This window comes from Pogona vitticeps, chromosome 6 (genome assembly GCF_051106095.1).
Source record: "Pogona vitticeps strain Pit_001003342236 chromosome 6, PviZW2.1, whole genome shotgun sequence".
Taxonomy (NCBI): Eukaryota; Metazoa; Chordata; class Lepidosauria; order Squamata; family Agamidae; genus Pogona; species Pogona vitticeps.
In genome coordinates, this window is record NC_135788.1 from 1331868 (window position 1) to 1345359 (window position 13492).

Genomic DNA, 13492 nt, shown 5'->3' on the forward strand with positions numbered 1-13492 from the left:
GGGGTGGGGGTCCCAGCCTTTACTCCTACTTGTGATTAAAACGAGCGGGCCGCAAGACGGGCGTGGAGGGCACCACTGCCGACTCCGAGAGGTGGAAAAGGCACGACGCCGGGAAAAAAGGCCACGGGGTGGAGCCCTCTCCTCCAAGGAAAGGTTACCCTGGAGGCGTTCTGTCTTTAGCCAACCTCCTCCTTCCTCAGCAGGGCGAGGAGAGAGGCGCGCCAGAGGCTTCGGTTCGGGCAGACAAACCCTTTTGGTGACACAGGTGACCTCTCATCGCCTGCACAGTGAGCTAAGAATGCAGCTCTTCCGTCGACGCCAGGCCCGGCCCCCAATTCCCAGTTTACATTTCGACACGGCCCGATCCGCCACCAAGGGACTTCAGCACAGCAGGTCTTCTCCAGAGATGGCAGGCAGGCCCTTTCAATGGACCCTGAGGCACACTGAGGGAGGGCTGCTTATTTCCCTCCCCAGGACAATTCAGTGGCTCCCCAGACAGAGTGCAAACACAGGGGCAGAAAGGAGAGGCTCGGCCAGATCAGCAAGTAGATGCTTCTGCTTCTCAGTTCTTATCATCCCACGGCCGTCTCCGTCCAACGCTTGCTCCCTTACTTCACTGGGAGGCTGCACAGTTTATTTATTCTATTTACTGTATATCCCACCTATCTGGTCTTGCAACCACTCTAAGCGGCTTACAAACACATGAAACAAGTAAAAATATAACAAAAAGAAATTATTACGTCAAATAGCAGTACCCCAAGATGGAGGGGAGAAAAAAAGAGTAGAGGAAAGAATCAAATATTAACTGGCGGGAAGGCTACACAAGGCAGCAAAGTCACCCCAATTTGCAGAAGGTTCCCCCGTTGGAGCAGGAGACGACCCACCGAGGAGGACCCAGAGTTTTTCAAAGCTAGCTGGGTTTCGGGCCAGAGGAGATGATGACCTGCCGGCCCTTTCCCTTGGTGGCTTGTCCTGGCTCAAAGCCCTGGGGCTAAATGGCGATCTTGAGGCAGCTCCCACCCACCACCCACCCCATGCCAGGCATTGAGGACCGGGCAGGACGCTGGGGCCCCTTCACCTTTCACCGACGGCAAGGTGTCTAAAGCAGGAACAGCTTCGTGGTAGATGAAGTCGTTGTCCTTTTTAGCCGAATTGTACCTGCAGAGGAGCCAAAGGACAGAGAGGCTTCCCTTGAGAACGAGGACCCCGGAGGGCCAAGGTAGCTCAGGCAGGGAAGTGGAGACCCTGCGCATGTTTATTTGCTGAATTGGAGGACTGCGCTCCCCTGGGTCAGAAAACCCCTAAAGCCATAGACAGAGCAGCTGAGAGATGCCACGGGCCGGAGGGCAGGATTGGTGCAGCAAAGGAACTCATTAAGGTCAAGCGGAGGACCTGGAAAGGGCAGGATCCAGCCAGCACCTCCTTCTCTCCCGAACCCAAAGCAACACCAGCAGGCCTGCATGGGTGCCTTGCTCAAATGCAGAATCGGGCGGTGTAGCTTTTGGAATCTAGCCAGTTGGCATCCAAGCAGCAGGCTTATCGTCTGCGCGGTTGCAGAGAACAACCAGCCGCCAAGCGTCCAGGGGTCAAATGCTGGGAACCGTCACATCTTTTGAGCGGACCTCACAGCATGGCGCTTCCCTCCCTCTCCCTCCTTTATCACTCCCCATCTTTGTAAACTATTCCAAAAGGATTTGAAAATACAGGAGGGACCCCCTAATTCACCTATTCACAGCCTGAAAATATTAGGCTATGTATGGGGTTTGCTATTAAAATAGCATTCGCAATAACCCGTGTTTTCCAGCCTCTGCAGGGGTGGGGCTTGAAACCCATGTCCCGCAGATTTGCAGGGTTCTGCAGGACTAGATTTAATAAATGGCACCAAGCATGCCATTCTTTCTTCATACAACGGAGGCTCTCTCAGTGCAAAGTTACCGTTGGGGAAAGAATTGTGTGTTTAAGACACTATAACTCAAAACGCCCCAGAAGAATTAGTGCCTGGCACGGACTTACTTTCCTCCGATGACATCCATGGTGAATCTCAGGGCCTCCTGCACCGTTTCAGGCTGACCCTGCGGGGAAGTGGCATGGAGGTCAAATCAGATTTAATGGCACGTCTCGTTTACAAGGCAGAGCAGCCCCCTCGGGCAACAGCTCCTGATCCAGGGGCCCAGATGGTGTAGGACTTCAACTCCCAGAAGCCTCAGCCCACCTTGACCAACCGTCAAGGAGTCTGGGAACTGCAATCGAATGACATCTGGGGGATCGAAGTCTGGAAACCCCCCCCCCTTATTTTAGGAGATTTCCATTTCAGCTCTTTCCTCTACTAGCTATGTGAGGTTATTGGTTCTGTAGGTTCAAACAAACCAGCATACTCCCCAGCTTGAGTTTTTAAGAATGTTCTTTGTGAGCCACCAGTTTTGCGTTCAGGTGTGTCTACAGATGGAAGGGGTCTGGGGAAGGGGAGCAGATGAAGCTCGCCTTGGTACCAAGGGCCTGCTTTCTAGATTCATTTATTTATTGCACTTATATGCCGCCCATCTAGACATTGTCTACAATGGGCAGCTCACAACAGATAAGATAAAAACTGTTACTATATAATAGATCAGTTCAGCAAAACAAAACGAAGCCCAAAGGCATGCACATCTGTTCCCGTTTCACCCGTCTGTGGAACATGACGTCTGCAGCCACAGACAGGCAAAACCTTTCCACTGCTCAGTTCCCGACTGAGTGTCTTCCAAGGCAACTGTGGGAAATGAGCAGGACCAGGATCTGTACCTTGGCCAGCTTGATGGCTTCGTTCAGCTTGTCGAGAGCACTCTGGAAATAGACGACCTGCAAAAGAGGGAGAGAGGCAGTCGACCGAAGGCCCTTTTCTAAGCTGGCTTTGTTTCACAGCAGGGCGGGGCGACTCTCCCATCTTCCAGGAGATGATGAACTGGCCCCTTGAAGCAGCTCTGGTCAGGAGAGCTGGCAGTGAACGGGAGGAAGGCACCTGCGCCCTAATAGCATCCGTGCCGAACTTGGCTTTAGAGTAGCCAAGCCTTTCACTCTGCGCTACGCACACAAAAGCACAAACCACGCCTGAGTCCGCCTCGCGTCGTCTTTAAAACAGGCGCTTCTGAAGTGGGGTCCTCACAAAAGGCCACCAAAAAAGAAGCCCAACAGAAGAAGGTGGGGAACAGCGGTCAATTCACTTATCACGGCTGGAGTCTCCGACACCTTCATCAATGAGGGGCAAGCAGGATTCACTTTTCCAAAACAAACCAAAAAACCGAAAAAACCCAGATTGTCCTTCTCTGCCGCACATTCCTTCTTCCATCATCATTGTTCAGCCTACCCGGCACCAACTACTGTTTTTTAAAGGTAAAGGTAAAGGTTCCCCTTGACAATTTTTGTCCAGTCGTGTCCGACTCTAGGGGGCGGTGCTCATCCCCGTTTCCAAGCCATAGAGCCAGCGTTTTGTCCGAAGACAATCTTCCGTGGTCACATGGCCAGTGCGACTTAGACACGGAACGCTGTTACTTTCCCACCGAGGTGGTCCCTATTTATCTACTCACATTTGCATGCTTTCGAACCGCTAGGTTGGCGGGAGCTGGGACAAGCGACGGGCACTCACTCCGTCGCGTGGATTCGATCTTACGATGGCTGGTCTTCTGACCCTGCAGCACAGGCTTCTGCGGTTTAGCCCGCAGCGCCACCACGTCCCTGCTGTTTTTTACAGGAGGCTATTTTTTTCAACCAGGAAAAAACATCAAAAATGCTACCCACCAGGCGGAAGCCCTTCACGCCCCCAACGAGGTTCTTGGGCTCCCATCCATAAACCCTAATCCACAACCTGGAGAAGTTCCTCTTTTGGACTACACGGTTATAAGAGTCATAGAGTTGGAAGAGCCCACTGAGGCCATCCAGTCCTAACCCCCCCCACCTCCGCCATGCGGGAACATCCATCGAAGCACTCCCAGCAGACGGCCATCCAGCCTCTGCTTTAAAAACCTCCAAAGAAGGAGACTCCACCACCCTTCGAGGCAGCCTTGTATTCCACTGCTGGACAGCTCTGACCGTCTGGAAGTTCTTCCTGAGATTCAGGTGGAATCTCTCTTCCATCTGGCCATGCTGGCTGGGAGTTAGAACACAAAAAAATCTAACGTGTCTAAGTTCTGCTCTAACCCTTCAGCTGGGATGAGACCTCCTGGGATCCGCCTGGAGAACTCCACCTGCCAGAAGAGGGACCCACCCCTGGAGGTCCACCACCATTTTGGGGGGTTGTCTGGCCCACCCCCGTGGGGGGGGCAGGTTAGCTTTCAGAAGGCACCAGTTTTACTCACCCTCTCCCCGTACTTCTGCTGCTCTTCCGCTTGCTTCCCCATGTGCAACTGCAAGGAAACACAAAAGCCACGCGGGTGAAGGTGGTGAGCAGGAAGCATGGTCAGAAGGCGCCTGCTCGATCCTCAGGTGGGTCAAGCCAAGCCATGCCTCACGACCCGGCCATTCACCCCTGCTGCCTAACTCTGGCACCCGGACGGACCGGCTGCAGACACAAAATCCCAGGGTCATCAATGTTCCGGCCAGGACCAACCCTGCCGCGTCTCATAAACACAGAAAAAAGCAAGCTATGGCTGCAAACAAACATTGATTCCAGTTCCCTTGGGAGCTACTTGTACTTAAGAGGACGGCATTGAGCCAGGCAGCAGCTGCTTGAGCCCCGTGCACGGAGGCCCCCCTTCGCACAGCCGCCGTTGTCCGCCCCAAGGTCTGATCACGATCACGGGCAACACAGGCTGGAACACAGAACTCAATAGGTCTCCTCGCACTCCTAAGGTCTTTATGGTGGCAAAGGTTGGATCGCTCTGTGGTTTCGGTCTCTGGCTCTGGAGACCAGAGGCTGGGGGCTCCGTTCCCCACGGGGCCTCCTTGGCAGGGGCTGGACTCAAGAGATTCCCTTCCGGCTCTGCAGTTCTAAGATGATGATGATGATGATGATGATGATGATGATAAAGACTGAAAGGGCCGAGGGATCTTTCACTCTTGCCACCTTTCTCACTCTCTTCCTCCTCTCTACAGATGGGTTAGAATGATATTCCAACTGGGGTCCCCGGAGGTTCTGGGACGGCAACGCCCAGAAATCTTGGCCAGCCCAGCCAGGGGTGAAGGCTTTTGGGAACGGCAGTCCAAGAACCTCTGGGGACCCCGGTTGGAGAACCACAGGGTGAGACTACAACTCCCAGAACCCTGCAAGCAGGGAGTGGTAGGATGGGAGTGGTACAGGGGGAGCCTCAAGCTGTGGCCTGGGAGAGGATGGGCAACTTCATTCTCTTTCCCCGCAATGCACACATCCAGCACAGCACAGCACGGGGACACGGGCAAGGCTGGGGCCAGGAGCCGCTGCCCCCCCCCCCTTTTCGCCCCAACACTCACATGGGCCACCGCGGCAAAATAGTAGATCTTCATCTGCACCAGCTTCTTCCAGTCCTTCTGGATCTTGCCCAGCAGTGAAGCGGTTTCCGAGTTCTCCAACGCTCGGCACGCTTCTTTATAGTAATCCACCACCTTGGGGGGAGGAAGATGAGAGAAAGGCATGGGCCAAGGCATGGGTGGGTGACGGCCGTGTGGGGAGAGGGGAAAGGAGGCGAGGGTCTCTCCCGTGCACCGGCCGAGAGGAAGGGGCTCTGTCCCTCGAGCCCCGTCCAGGGTCAGGGAGAGGCTCGGTTCTCTGGGAGCAGGCGGCTTCTTGGCCGGCCCCACCTCCAGGTGGCAGGCTGGGTCGAAACAGCTCACCTGGGCACTGATTCTGGCGACAAGAAAGCTCTTCCGGTTGTCCAGCATCGACTTCTCAAGGAGGCACTCCTGGGCTTGGCCCTTCGGGGAACAAAAAGGAAAGGCCCCTGTCAACAAAGACCTGCCTTGAAGGCGGCCAAGACAAAAAAAGGAGTCCTCGGGAGTCCTCCGCTCGGTCCCTCTGCCAGAAGAAGCACAAAAACTCGAAGCGGGATATCAGGCCAAAGGCCTCCGGCCCAGCCTGTCCTGTGCCCCCTGCAGGGCCCGCTCAGCTGGGATGTCCACAAGCAGAGGGGGAGGGCCACGGCACCCTTGTCAGCGGCCTCGCTCCGCAATGGGTCTCCGAAGCCCCTTCCTTCTGATTCCGGAGGGAGAACAGAGCCATCCTAAAGAGAGCAGCTGCCACGTAGCTTTGGGCCACCAGAAGGGCCACAAGACGGCGTGGTTTCCACCGCAGTACAGCTGCTTGCTCCAAGTTTAACATGCATCTCGTGGTCCCTCCAGAAAGAGGAGAGGTGCAACTGGGCCCGCTTTCTTCTGCAACGGGAGGCTAGGCGTTCTGCATGAACTGGAAGCCCGCAGACTTCCTGTTCCCCAGCGGACGGAATAAGCTATCAGAGCTGCGATAAAGGAAGGCCTGCCATCTGCTCAGCAGCCAGTTCCAGCTACCCGTGGAACACGGGCTGAACTGGGACCGGATCAGGCCATCTATGCTTCTCTCTTGGCTGGCCGTGGGTGGCTCTCCCACTGTGCAGCGCGCAAAGAGAAGGCCCTTCCCATCACCCAATCACTGGGCCCTTGCCAAAGTGGCAGGATGGAGGTGTGTCCAAAAACAGGGTCCCTCAACAGGCCCTGGACACACGCGCACGGGCGCGCACCCGACAGCCCTTTCCAAGGAGTGGGCTGTGAACCTCCTGCCCGTCCTTACCAACATGAGGTTGATGTTGAGGTTAAGGATCTGGTGGCTCATATCGACGCTGTAGGAATGAGGGAAGTGGTCTTGGAGGTACGTGAACGCGCCAGCCGCGCACTGGAAATGGGTGCAGGAGACCTTCATGCCCTGTGGAAGGAGGGAGGAAGCAGCTCAATCCGTGGAAATGTCTCCGGAGACCTCGGGGATGTTTTCCACCCGTAAAAGTGGAGGAGATGCCGAGAGGGAGGGCTCCCGTCCGGTGTCTCCAGGAGTCTCTTCCCCCCACAAGCCCATCCCAGCCCCATCCCAAATGCGACCCACAGCTCCTGCTGAGGCCAGTCAAGCCCCAAAAGCCTGAGGGAGGAGGATTTGTGTGTGTGTGTGTGTGTGTGTGTGTGAAGGCAGAGGGAGGGGAGTCAAAACCCTGGGCAGGCCGTCCACCAGGTGAGACGGCAGGCTCAGAAAGTCACGAGAACTCCAGAAGCCAAGGCGCGGCGGACGGCGATTTAGAGACGGCCTCTTGGAGCACGGTCTGAACAAGGCAAAGCGCTTTCTGACCTCTGCAGACAAGGCGAAGGCTGCTGTTACGTGCTTACACCAGGGCCCAACTCCCCGCAGGCCAGACCACGTTCACAGGCCCCCAGCCGGCATCTCCGGAACGCTCATCTCCGCTCCAGGGCTTTGGGAACCCAAAGCTGACTCTCCCGTGAGCCCTGCCGCGGGCTACCCAAACCCACCCTCTTCAGCCTCCCTGGTTCCTCGGTCGGCTCCTTTTCCCACCCTCTCCTCCCTTCTGGCTGCCATCTTAGCTCGATGAACAATACGGGCCAGGAAGGGGAGCGAATCTTCTTTCACCTGCATGATTTTTTTAAAAGCAAGAACCACCACAGGGCTCCCTGGAGATGCCGCCCCTCTAAGAGAAGGCAGAAAGGAAAACCCCGAGCCTTACCTCCTCAGACACCCTTTTGTCCATTGCTCCAAGCATGGAATGCAAGGCACCTGCAAGGGGGGGGGGGAGAAGAAAGAACAAGGCATGCAAACACACAGACTACGATGGGGAGGGAACAGAAGGCGCTGCCCTGCAGAGTCTTAAAACAGCAGCACGCCCCCCCCCCCATTTCACGAGGCTTTGAATGGACACTCTGGCACTGCAACCCACACGTGGCGCAGATATCAGAGTTTCTCTAGCTGGGCAGACTTCAGTCTCTTGGGAGGCAGAAAAGGCCCTGATCCATCCCTGCCCTCCACACCCTGGAGGGAAGTCCCCTGCCTCCCTATGGCAGCCAGGGAGGAGATTCAGCAGCGACAGCAAAGCTAGCTTTTTCCCTCCATGGGATCGACTCAGCAGCAAAACAAGAACCTTCCGCCTGACTCCTCCCTCTGAGAAACTGCACCCCCTGGGCAGCTGGAATTAGGGATGGATCGGGGCCTTTTCTGACCTGATTTCAAAGCTGCTCCAGCCCCACAAGCCCAAGAGACAGGAAGAAGTCCATCAGGCACGGAAGCCTCAGTCAAACTCAAGAAAAAGGGGTAAAAAAACCCGACCCACCCATGTGCCTCCTTGCAAGAAGACCCTTTCCCCCCTCTTGATCAAGGGAAAGGAATCGGGAGGGAGGGTAGAAATGAGTCCGGGGGGGGGGGGGAGAGGGATCTTGAGAGCCCTGACTGTCTGCATGTTGGTTTGGGGATGGAATGGAGGGGGGGGAGGCTTCAGACAAAGGAACGGGTCTCCTTGGCAGAGACCCGAGGTTTTACATTTCTCCCGAAACAGCCCTAGTGAGTTCTGGCCTCTTCTCTTTGAAGCCACAGGAAGCTGCTGTTTGTTGCACCCTCCTTTTTTCCACCAGAGAAGGGGTTCACCCGGAGGGGGCGAGTCCGCCGTTATGGGACGGAATCCAGAGGGGATCCATCCGGTCAGGCAAAAACCTGGCCTCGTTCCCCCACCCCACCCCCACCCTGGCGGGGACAGAAAAGGCTTCCTTCGCAAAGGCACGGCTCTCAGCCCTTCCTCACCAAAGGCCCCGAATGGCAATCCACAACGCCAGGAGAGTAGAAAGGATGCCAGCTACCAAGGCCTGCTCTCAGACCCCCCCCCCCCCAAGGTGGGTTTAAGCACAAACAAGATCTCCCGTCAAGCGTCCTCTCTCGCGTCCTGCGCCTGCTCTGGAGGCAGACCGGCGGACTGGTGTTCAACCACGCAACTGGACCCGAACCCACCTGGGTCAGGAATCTCCTGGGGCAGGAGCGAAGAGGGCCACGCATTGTGTCCACCACTCTGATTTCAAAGAGGGAGGGGCCGCCGGGTCCCACTGACCCAAAGGCAGATCTGGTGTGGCCAAATCGCTGCCTGGAGACCAGCAGCCCCTGCTGAACGAAGGCAGAGAAGGCCACCCTGGGAGCGTCACAGCTGAGACGCGCTCCTGCTGCTGGCTCTGTTGTCCATGCAGGACAGGCAGGCCTTGGGGGGGGGCAAGGGCCAACTTGGGGGGGCAAGGGCAAACTTTCATCCTCGGCACCCCAATACTGACCTCATCCCAACCAAAACTGGCTGCAAGAGCAAGAAAAACAGGTCAAAACCAACACCCGAGAACCTTTCAAGGACTGAGAGGCCTTCCTACCTAAGGAGCAGAACCAGACCCTTTTTCTTGTAAAACCCCGCTTTTATTTGCTTGTTTGTTTGCACAGTGGAAGACTTCAGGAAGGCCTGAGAAGCCATCGAAGCGTCCTCTGGTGCCCCGCTTTGCCCCCAACCGCTCCAGAAACAAAGACACTCTTGGATGCTGAAGCCGAGACACCTGCGGGAGGGGCCCGTGCTTTAGGAGGCCTGTGACTGAGGAGCCAGAAGTGGGGAATTCGATTCCGCCACCAGGCCTCCTTGGCAGGGGCTGGACTCCAGGATCTGAAGGGTCCGTTTCCAGTTCTGCCGTTCCAAGATGATGATTAAACAAGGTCCTTACCCAGATTATAGAGGATGCAGGCCTGCTCGTACTTGATGTCCTCATGAGTAACCGCTTTGCCAGAGAAGATCTCGGTCCTGGAGAGAGAGAGAGAGAGAGAAGTTACAGGCGCCGGCCAGGATGTGCTCAAATACCCACCCCCACCTTTTCCAAGGAAAAGCTCTGCCGCGCCATGGACAAGATTCCTATTCCAAGAACCACCTGACTCAGGAAGAGGGCTCGAGGAACACGGAGCTTCCACTACTCTGGTGGCATCGAGGCATACAGCCGTCTCTCCTGAAGGAGCAGCCCACAGAGCCACAGAGGGTTTCCTGCTTTTCCACAGCCTGCGACCGCAGACGGTCAGGTACCAGCAGATCACAGAGGGAGGTCGCCCGCTTCTCCCGCACCATGGCTACTAAAAGCATCCATGTCGGAAACCTCTGCGCTTCCGTCCCACAGCCCTGCCCTCCCTTTGAGGCCCTCGCCATAACCCCTGCCGACTCAGGTCCCTCCGATGGCTGTTTTGCCCTTTTCCTGATTCCGAATAACCTTCTCGGCCTCTTCTCAGAAAGCTCCCTCTCCCCCTTCACAAGCGTCTCCCAGACCACGGCCATCCAATTTTCTCCAGTTTTCTGTTACCCGCAAGATGGACGTTTCCTGTTCCTTATCCCTCACCCCCTTGGCAACTGGATGATGCCTGCTGCCATTCCTGTTGTCCCCGTCCCCCCCCCCCACTCCAGCCTTCCAACGCCTCACACAAGTTTTCTCTGGGCAAAGGATCCATTTCCTCCAAGGCTTGGCAAAAGTATTTTGGGGATGATGGTTCTTATGATCCCCTAGCTATTGTGGCGATAGGAGACACAAGAGAGGTTCCAAGGCCTATAGGTGGTTAGAAAACTGAGGATTCTGGGAATTGTAGTAACAAAAAAAGAACTTTCCCAAGCTCTCAGGCTTGTGCTTGAGAGAGTGACTCAACAACAGCAGCAGCAGCAGCAGCATAAACGTTCTGACCAAGAAAGGCTCCCCACACATGGACCAGCCAAAAGGGGGTTTGGGGTGGAGGAGTTAGCTCTGCCCCCCACCTCGACCCACAGCTCCCTTACCAGGTGATGGGGACGGCCGCCTCCTGCTCGGTCCCCATGGGGATGCGGCTCTGGAGGTAGTGGAGTTGGCCAAAGTATTTCCGCAAGATGCTGCACCCTTCAAAGTCCCTGGGCACGTTCACGGCATTCTGGAAGAGTCAAGAAAGCAGCAGAAGGATGGGTCGGGGAGGGCAGTTGATTCTGGGGTGGGAGAGAAAGGAACACACACACACATGCACGCACACACCCTGGCCAGCTTTAAACCAGGCCTCATCTGGAGTCCTGTGTATGGTTCTGGACACCGCACTGGAAGAAGGATGCTGACAAATTGGAACACATTAAGAGGAGGAGAAAAAGGATGATCAGGGGAAGGGGAACTAAACCTTATGACGAACGATTGAAAGAACTGGGCATGTTTAGAGAGATGACAGCACTTTTCAAAGACTTGAAAGGTAGTCATCCAGAGGAGGGGCAGGATCTGTTCTCGATCATCCCAAAGTGCAGGAAATGTCATAATAGGCTCAAGCAACAGGAAGCCGAATTCAGGCTGAATATCAGGAAAAAAATACTGTATCTTAACTGTTAGAGCAGCTCAACAGTGGAACCCATGACTTCGGGGGGGGGAGGTGTTGGGCCCTCCAATGCTGGAGACACTCAAGAGAAATTTAGACAACCCTGTGTCAGCATCTGCTTTAATTTGGATTCCTGCCTTGAGCAGGGGGGTTGGACTAGATGGCCTCAGAGGCCCCCCTCCAACTCCATGAAGGCACAGGCAATGGCCGAGAGCCGCCACGCTCCACAACACAAGGCAGGACGACCCCGAGAGGTCGAAGAGACAGCGTTCCTGGGCCAGGGCCCCGTGACGTCTCCCATCAACCACTCACTCCCACATATACTGTTCAGCGACACATTTCTCTCACTCTTTGGCGGGGGAAAATCAAATACGTTTGCAGATTCTCCCTCTCAGCAGGGAACTGGGGGGGGGAAACCCAGCTCTGGCCCAGGGACCCCACGATTCCCCAACACACATCACGGGGCCTGGCCAGCAGGGCCCCCTCGCTTCCAGCCCAATCCCGCTTCCACCCTCAGAAAGACTCACGGCTGCCCTCACCTGTCGGAGCTGCTCCAACTTCTTCAGCTCTTCATTGTAATTCTCAGGGTTCTCACCATAATTCTTCAGGACAAACTGAGTAGGGGAGAAAAACGACAAAACGTTAAAACCACACCTCTGCGGAGATTCTTGCGCGGAACAGGAAATGTCCGGGCCTGACGTCCAAGACAGGCTGATGTTTCTGCAATCAGAGAAGGGAAAGAGAAAGACTCGCCTCAAAGTTTGGGATACGTACACACTCTCTTCCCCTCACTCTAGCCTGAGAAAATGACTCCTGTGTCATTCAACTGGTCTTTTAACCTCTCAGAAGCAACCCCCAGACCCTAATGCTAGCATCCTCCCCACAAAGAGCCTCCCACATGTGGTTTCAAAAATGAAATCTAGACAGCTCTACTCCTGTGGATGGGCCAGAAGCCACCAATGCAGCAAAACAGTGGTTTCTCCTGGGGGCCCAGACATGCCGGCCACCCCCCCTCTCCCCAGACAGCCCCGTTTGGCCCTCTGGACAGAAGAAAGGCCTGTCCGAAGCATGAGAAAGCCCGGTCAAATCTAATGGCACCGTACGAGGAATTCAGCTCCTGAACAGGGTCCTGCTCTTCATGGGTAAGGCCCGTGCGTGATCCAAAAGCCATCCAGAAGGCCTGCTCCAAGAATCCGGCCACAGAGAAGTGTTAGGAAACACATCCGGTCATTAGGCTCCCCATTTCCGGTCTTTTTGACCTGCAGGTACCATGAACGTTTCTGCCACCCTCTGTGGTCAAAGTCTTTCATCCGACAAGACGCGCAAACCCTCCACTGATGGCTAAGTCCTCTGGACGTTCGGTCTGGCGTGTCTTTGGCTTGCCAGGCCCTTCACCCTTCTGGCGGCTCCCCGAGAACGTTCCCCCTTTCTGGTCAAGATGCCCCAGAGGCACAAACTGGGCTAGGAAGGCCACCTTCTTCGCTCACAGCGGCCGGGCCGGAGCCTGGAGAAGACACCAACCCACTTGACACCCTTTCTTTCTTTCTTGAATTTATATTTAGGGCAAGGCACCATTTAGGGAGGTTTACAACATGATCCAAACACAGCGATTCCTCATGGACTGCTGCCCTCTCGCCAGCCATCAGCGACCGATAAAATTAAAATAAAACATACAGACAAAGCTCCAAGAGGAGTAAATTAAACACTGAATGTGAAGTGTATTTGGAGGCGGGGGGATAGGCAAGACTACAGTGAAAAGCCTCTCTAAAAAGCAATGTTTTCAGGAGCCTGAAGGAGGGGGCCAGAGGCAGCTCCATCAGGAGTTGGTTGCAGAGTTTTCCTGGTATCAGAAAACGGGAGAAAAGAGGCGAGGTGAGAAGCACTGAACACCGGTTCGTCCAAAGGAGGAGCCAACACGGCCCGCCGAACCGGCGCTTCGTGCCCACCTCTAGGGGCCGCGACACCTGTCCGCTCGTGCATTGGAATGGCTGGTCGGAACAGCCGGGAGTCAGAAGGCTATGTGTAAAAACAACACACCACCATTTGTTTAGCAGGTTTATATCCAGTCTTTACTTTAATGAGCTCAAAGCCGCAGGCACGACTCTCCTTGTCTCGCTCTGTCCTGACAAAACCTGCGAGGCAGGGCCAGGCTGCAAGAGGGTGACACCCAATGAGTTTTATGGCCCAATGAGAATCTGAACCCTGAGT

The 13492-nt window shown here is 55.4% G+C and overlaps 1 protein-coding gene across 2 annotated transcripts in view; it reads right to left on the reverse strand.

Annotated features, from left to right (window-relative positions):
• Positions 1-13492, reverse strand: part of PTPN23 (protein tyrosine phosphatase non-receptor type 23) — a 29730-nt gene that overhangs the window by 10636 nt on the left and 5602 nt on the right. For both annotated transcript variants that reach the window (XM_073002711.2, XM_073002710.2), the window contains exons 2-12: positions 11824-11898; positions 10734-10861; positions 9649-9725; positions 7641-7690; positions 6707-6838; positions 5779-5859; positions 5419-5550; positions 4329-4376; positions 2779-2835; positions 2014-2072; positions 1079-1158 (exon numbers count right to left, since the gene is read on the reverse strand). In XM_073002711.2, the coding sequence (XP_072858812.2) occupies positions 1079-1158; positions 2014-2072; positions 2779-2835; positions 4329-4376; positions 5419-5550; positions 5779-5859; positions 6707-6838; positions 7641-7690; positions 9649-9725; positions 10734-10771 (754 nt within the window). In that variant the 5' untranslated portion in view covers positions 10772-10861; positions 11824-11898. The remainder of the gene's footprint in view (positions 1-1078; positions 1159-2013; positions 2073-2778; positions 2836-4328; positions 4377-5418; positions 5551-5778; positions 5860-6706; positions 6839-7640; positions 7691-9648; positions 9726-10733; positions 10862-11823; positions 11899-13492) is intronic.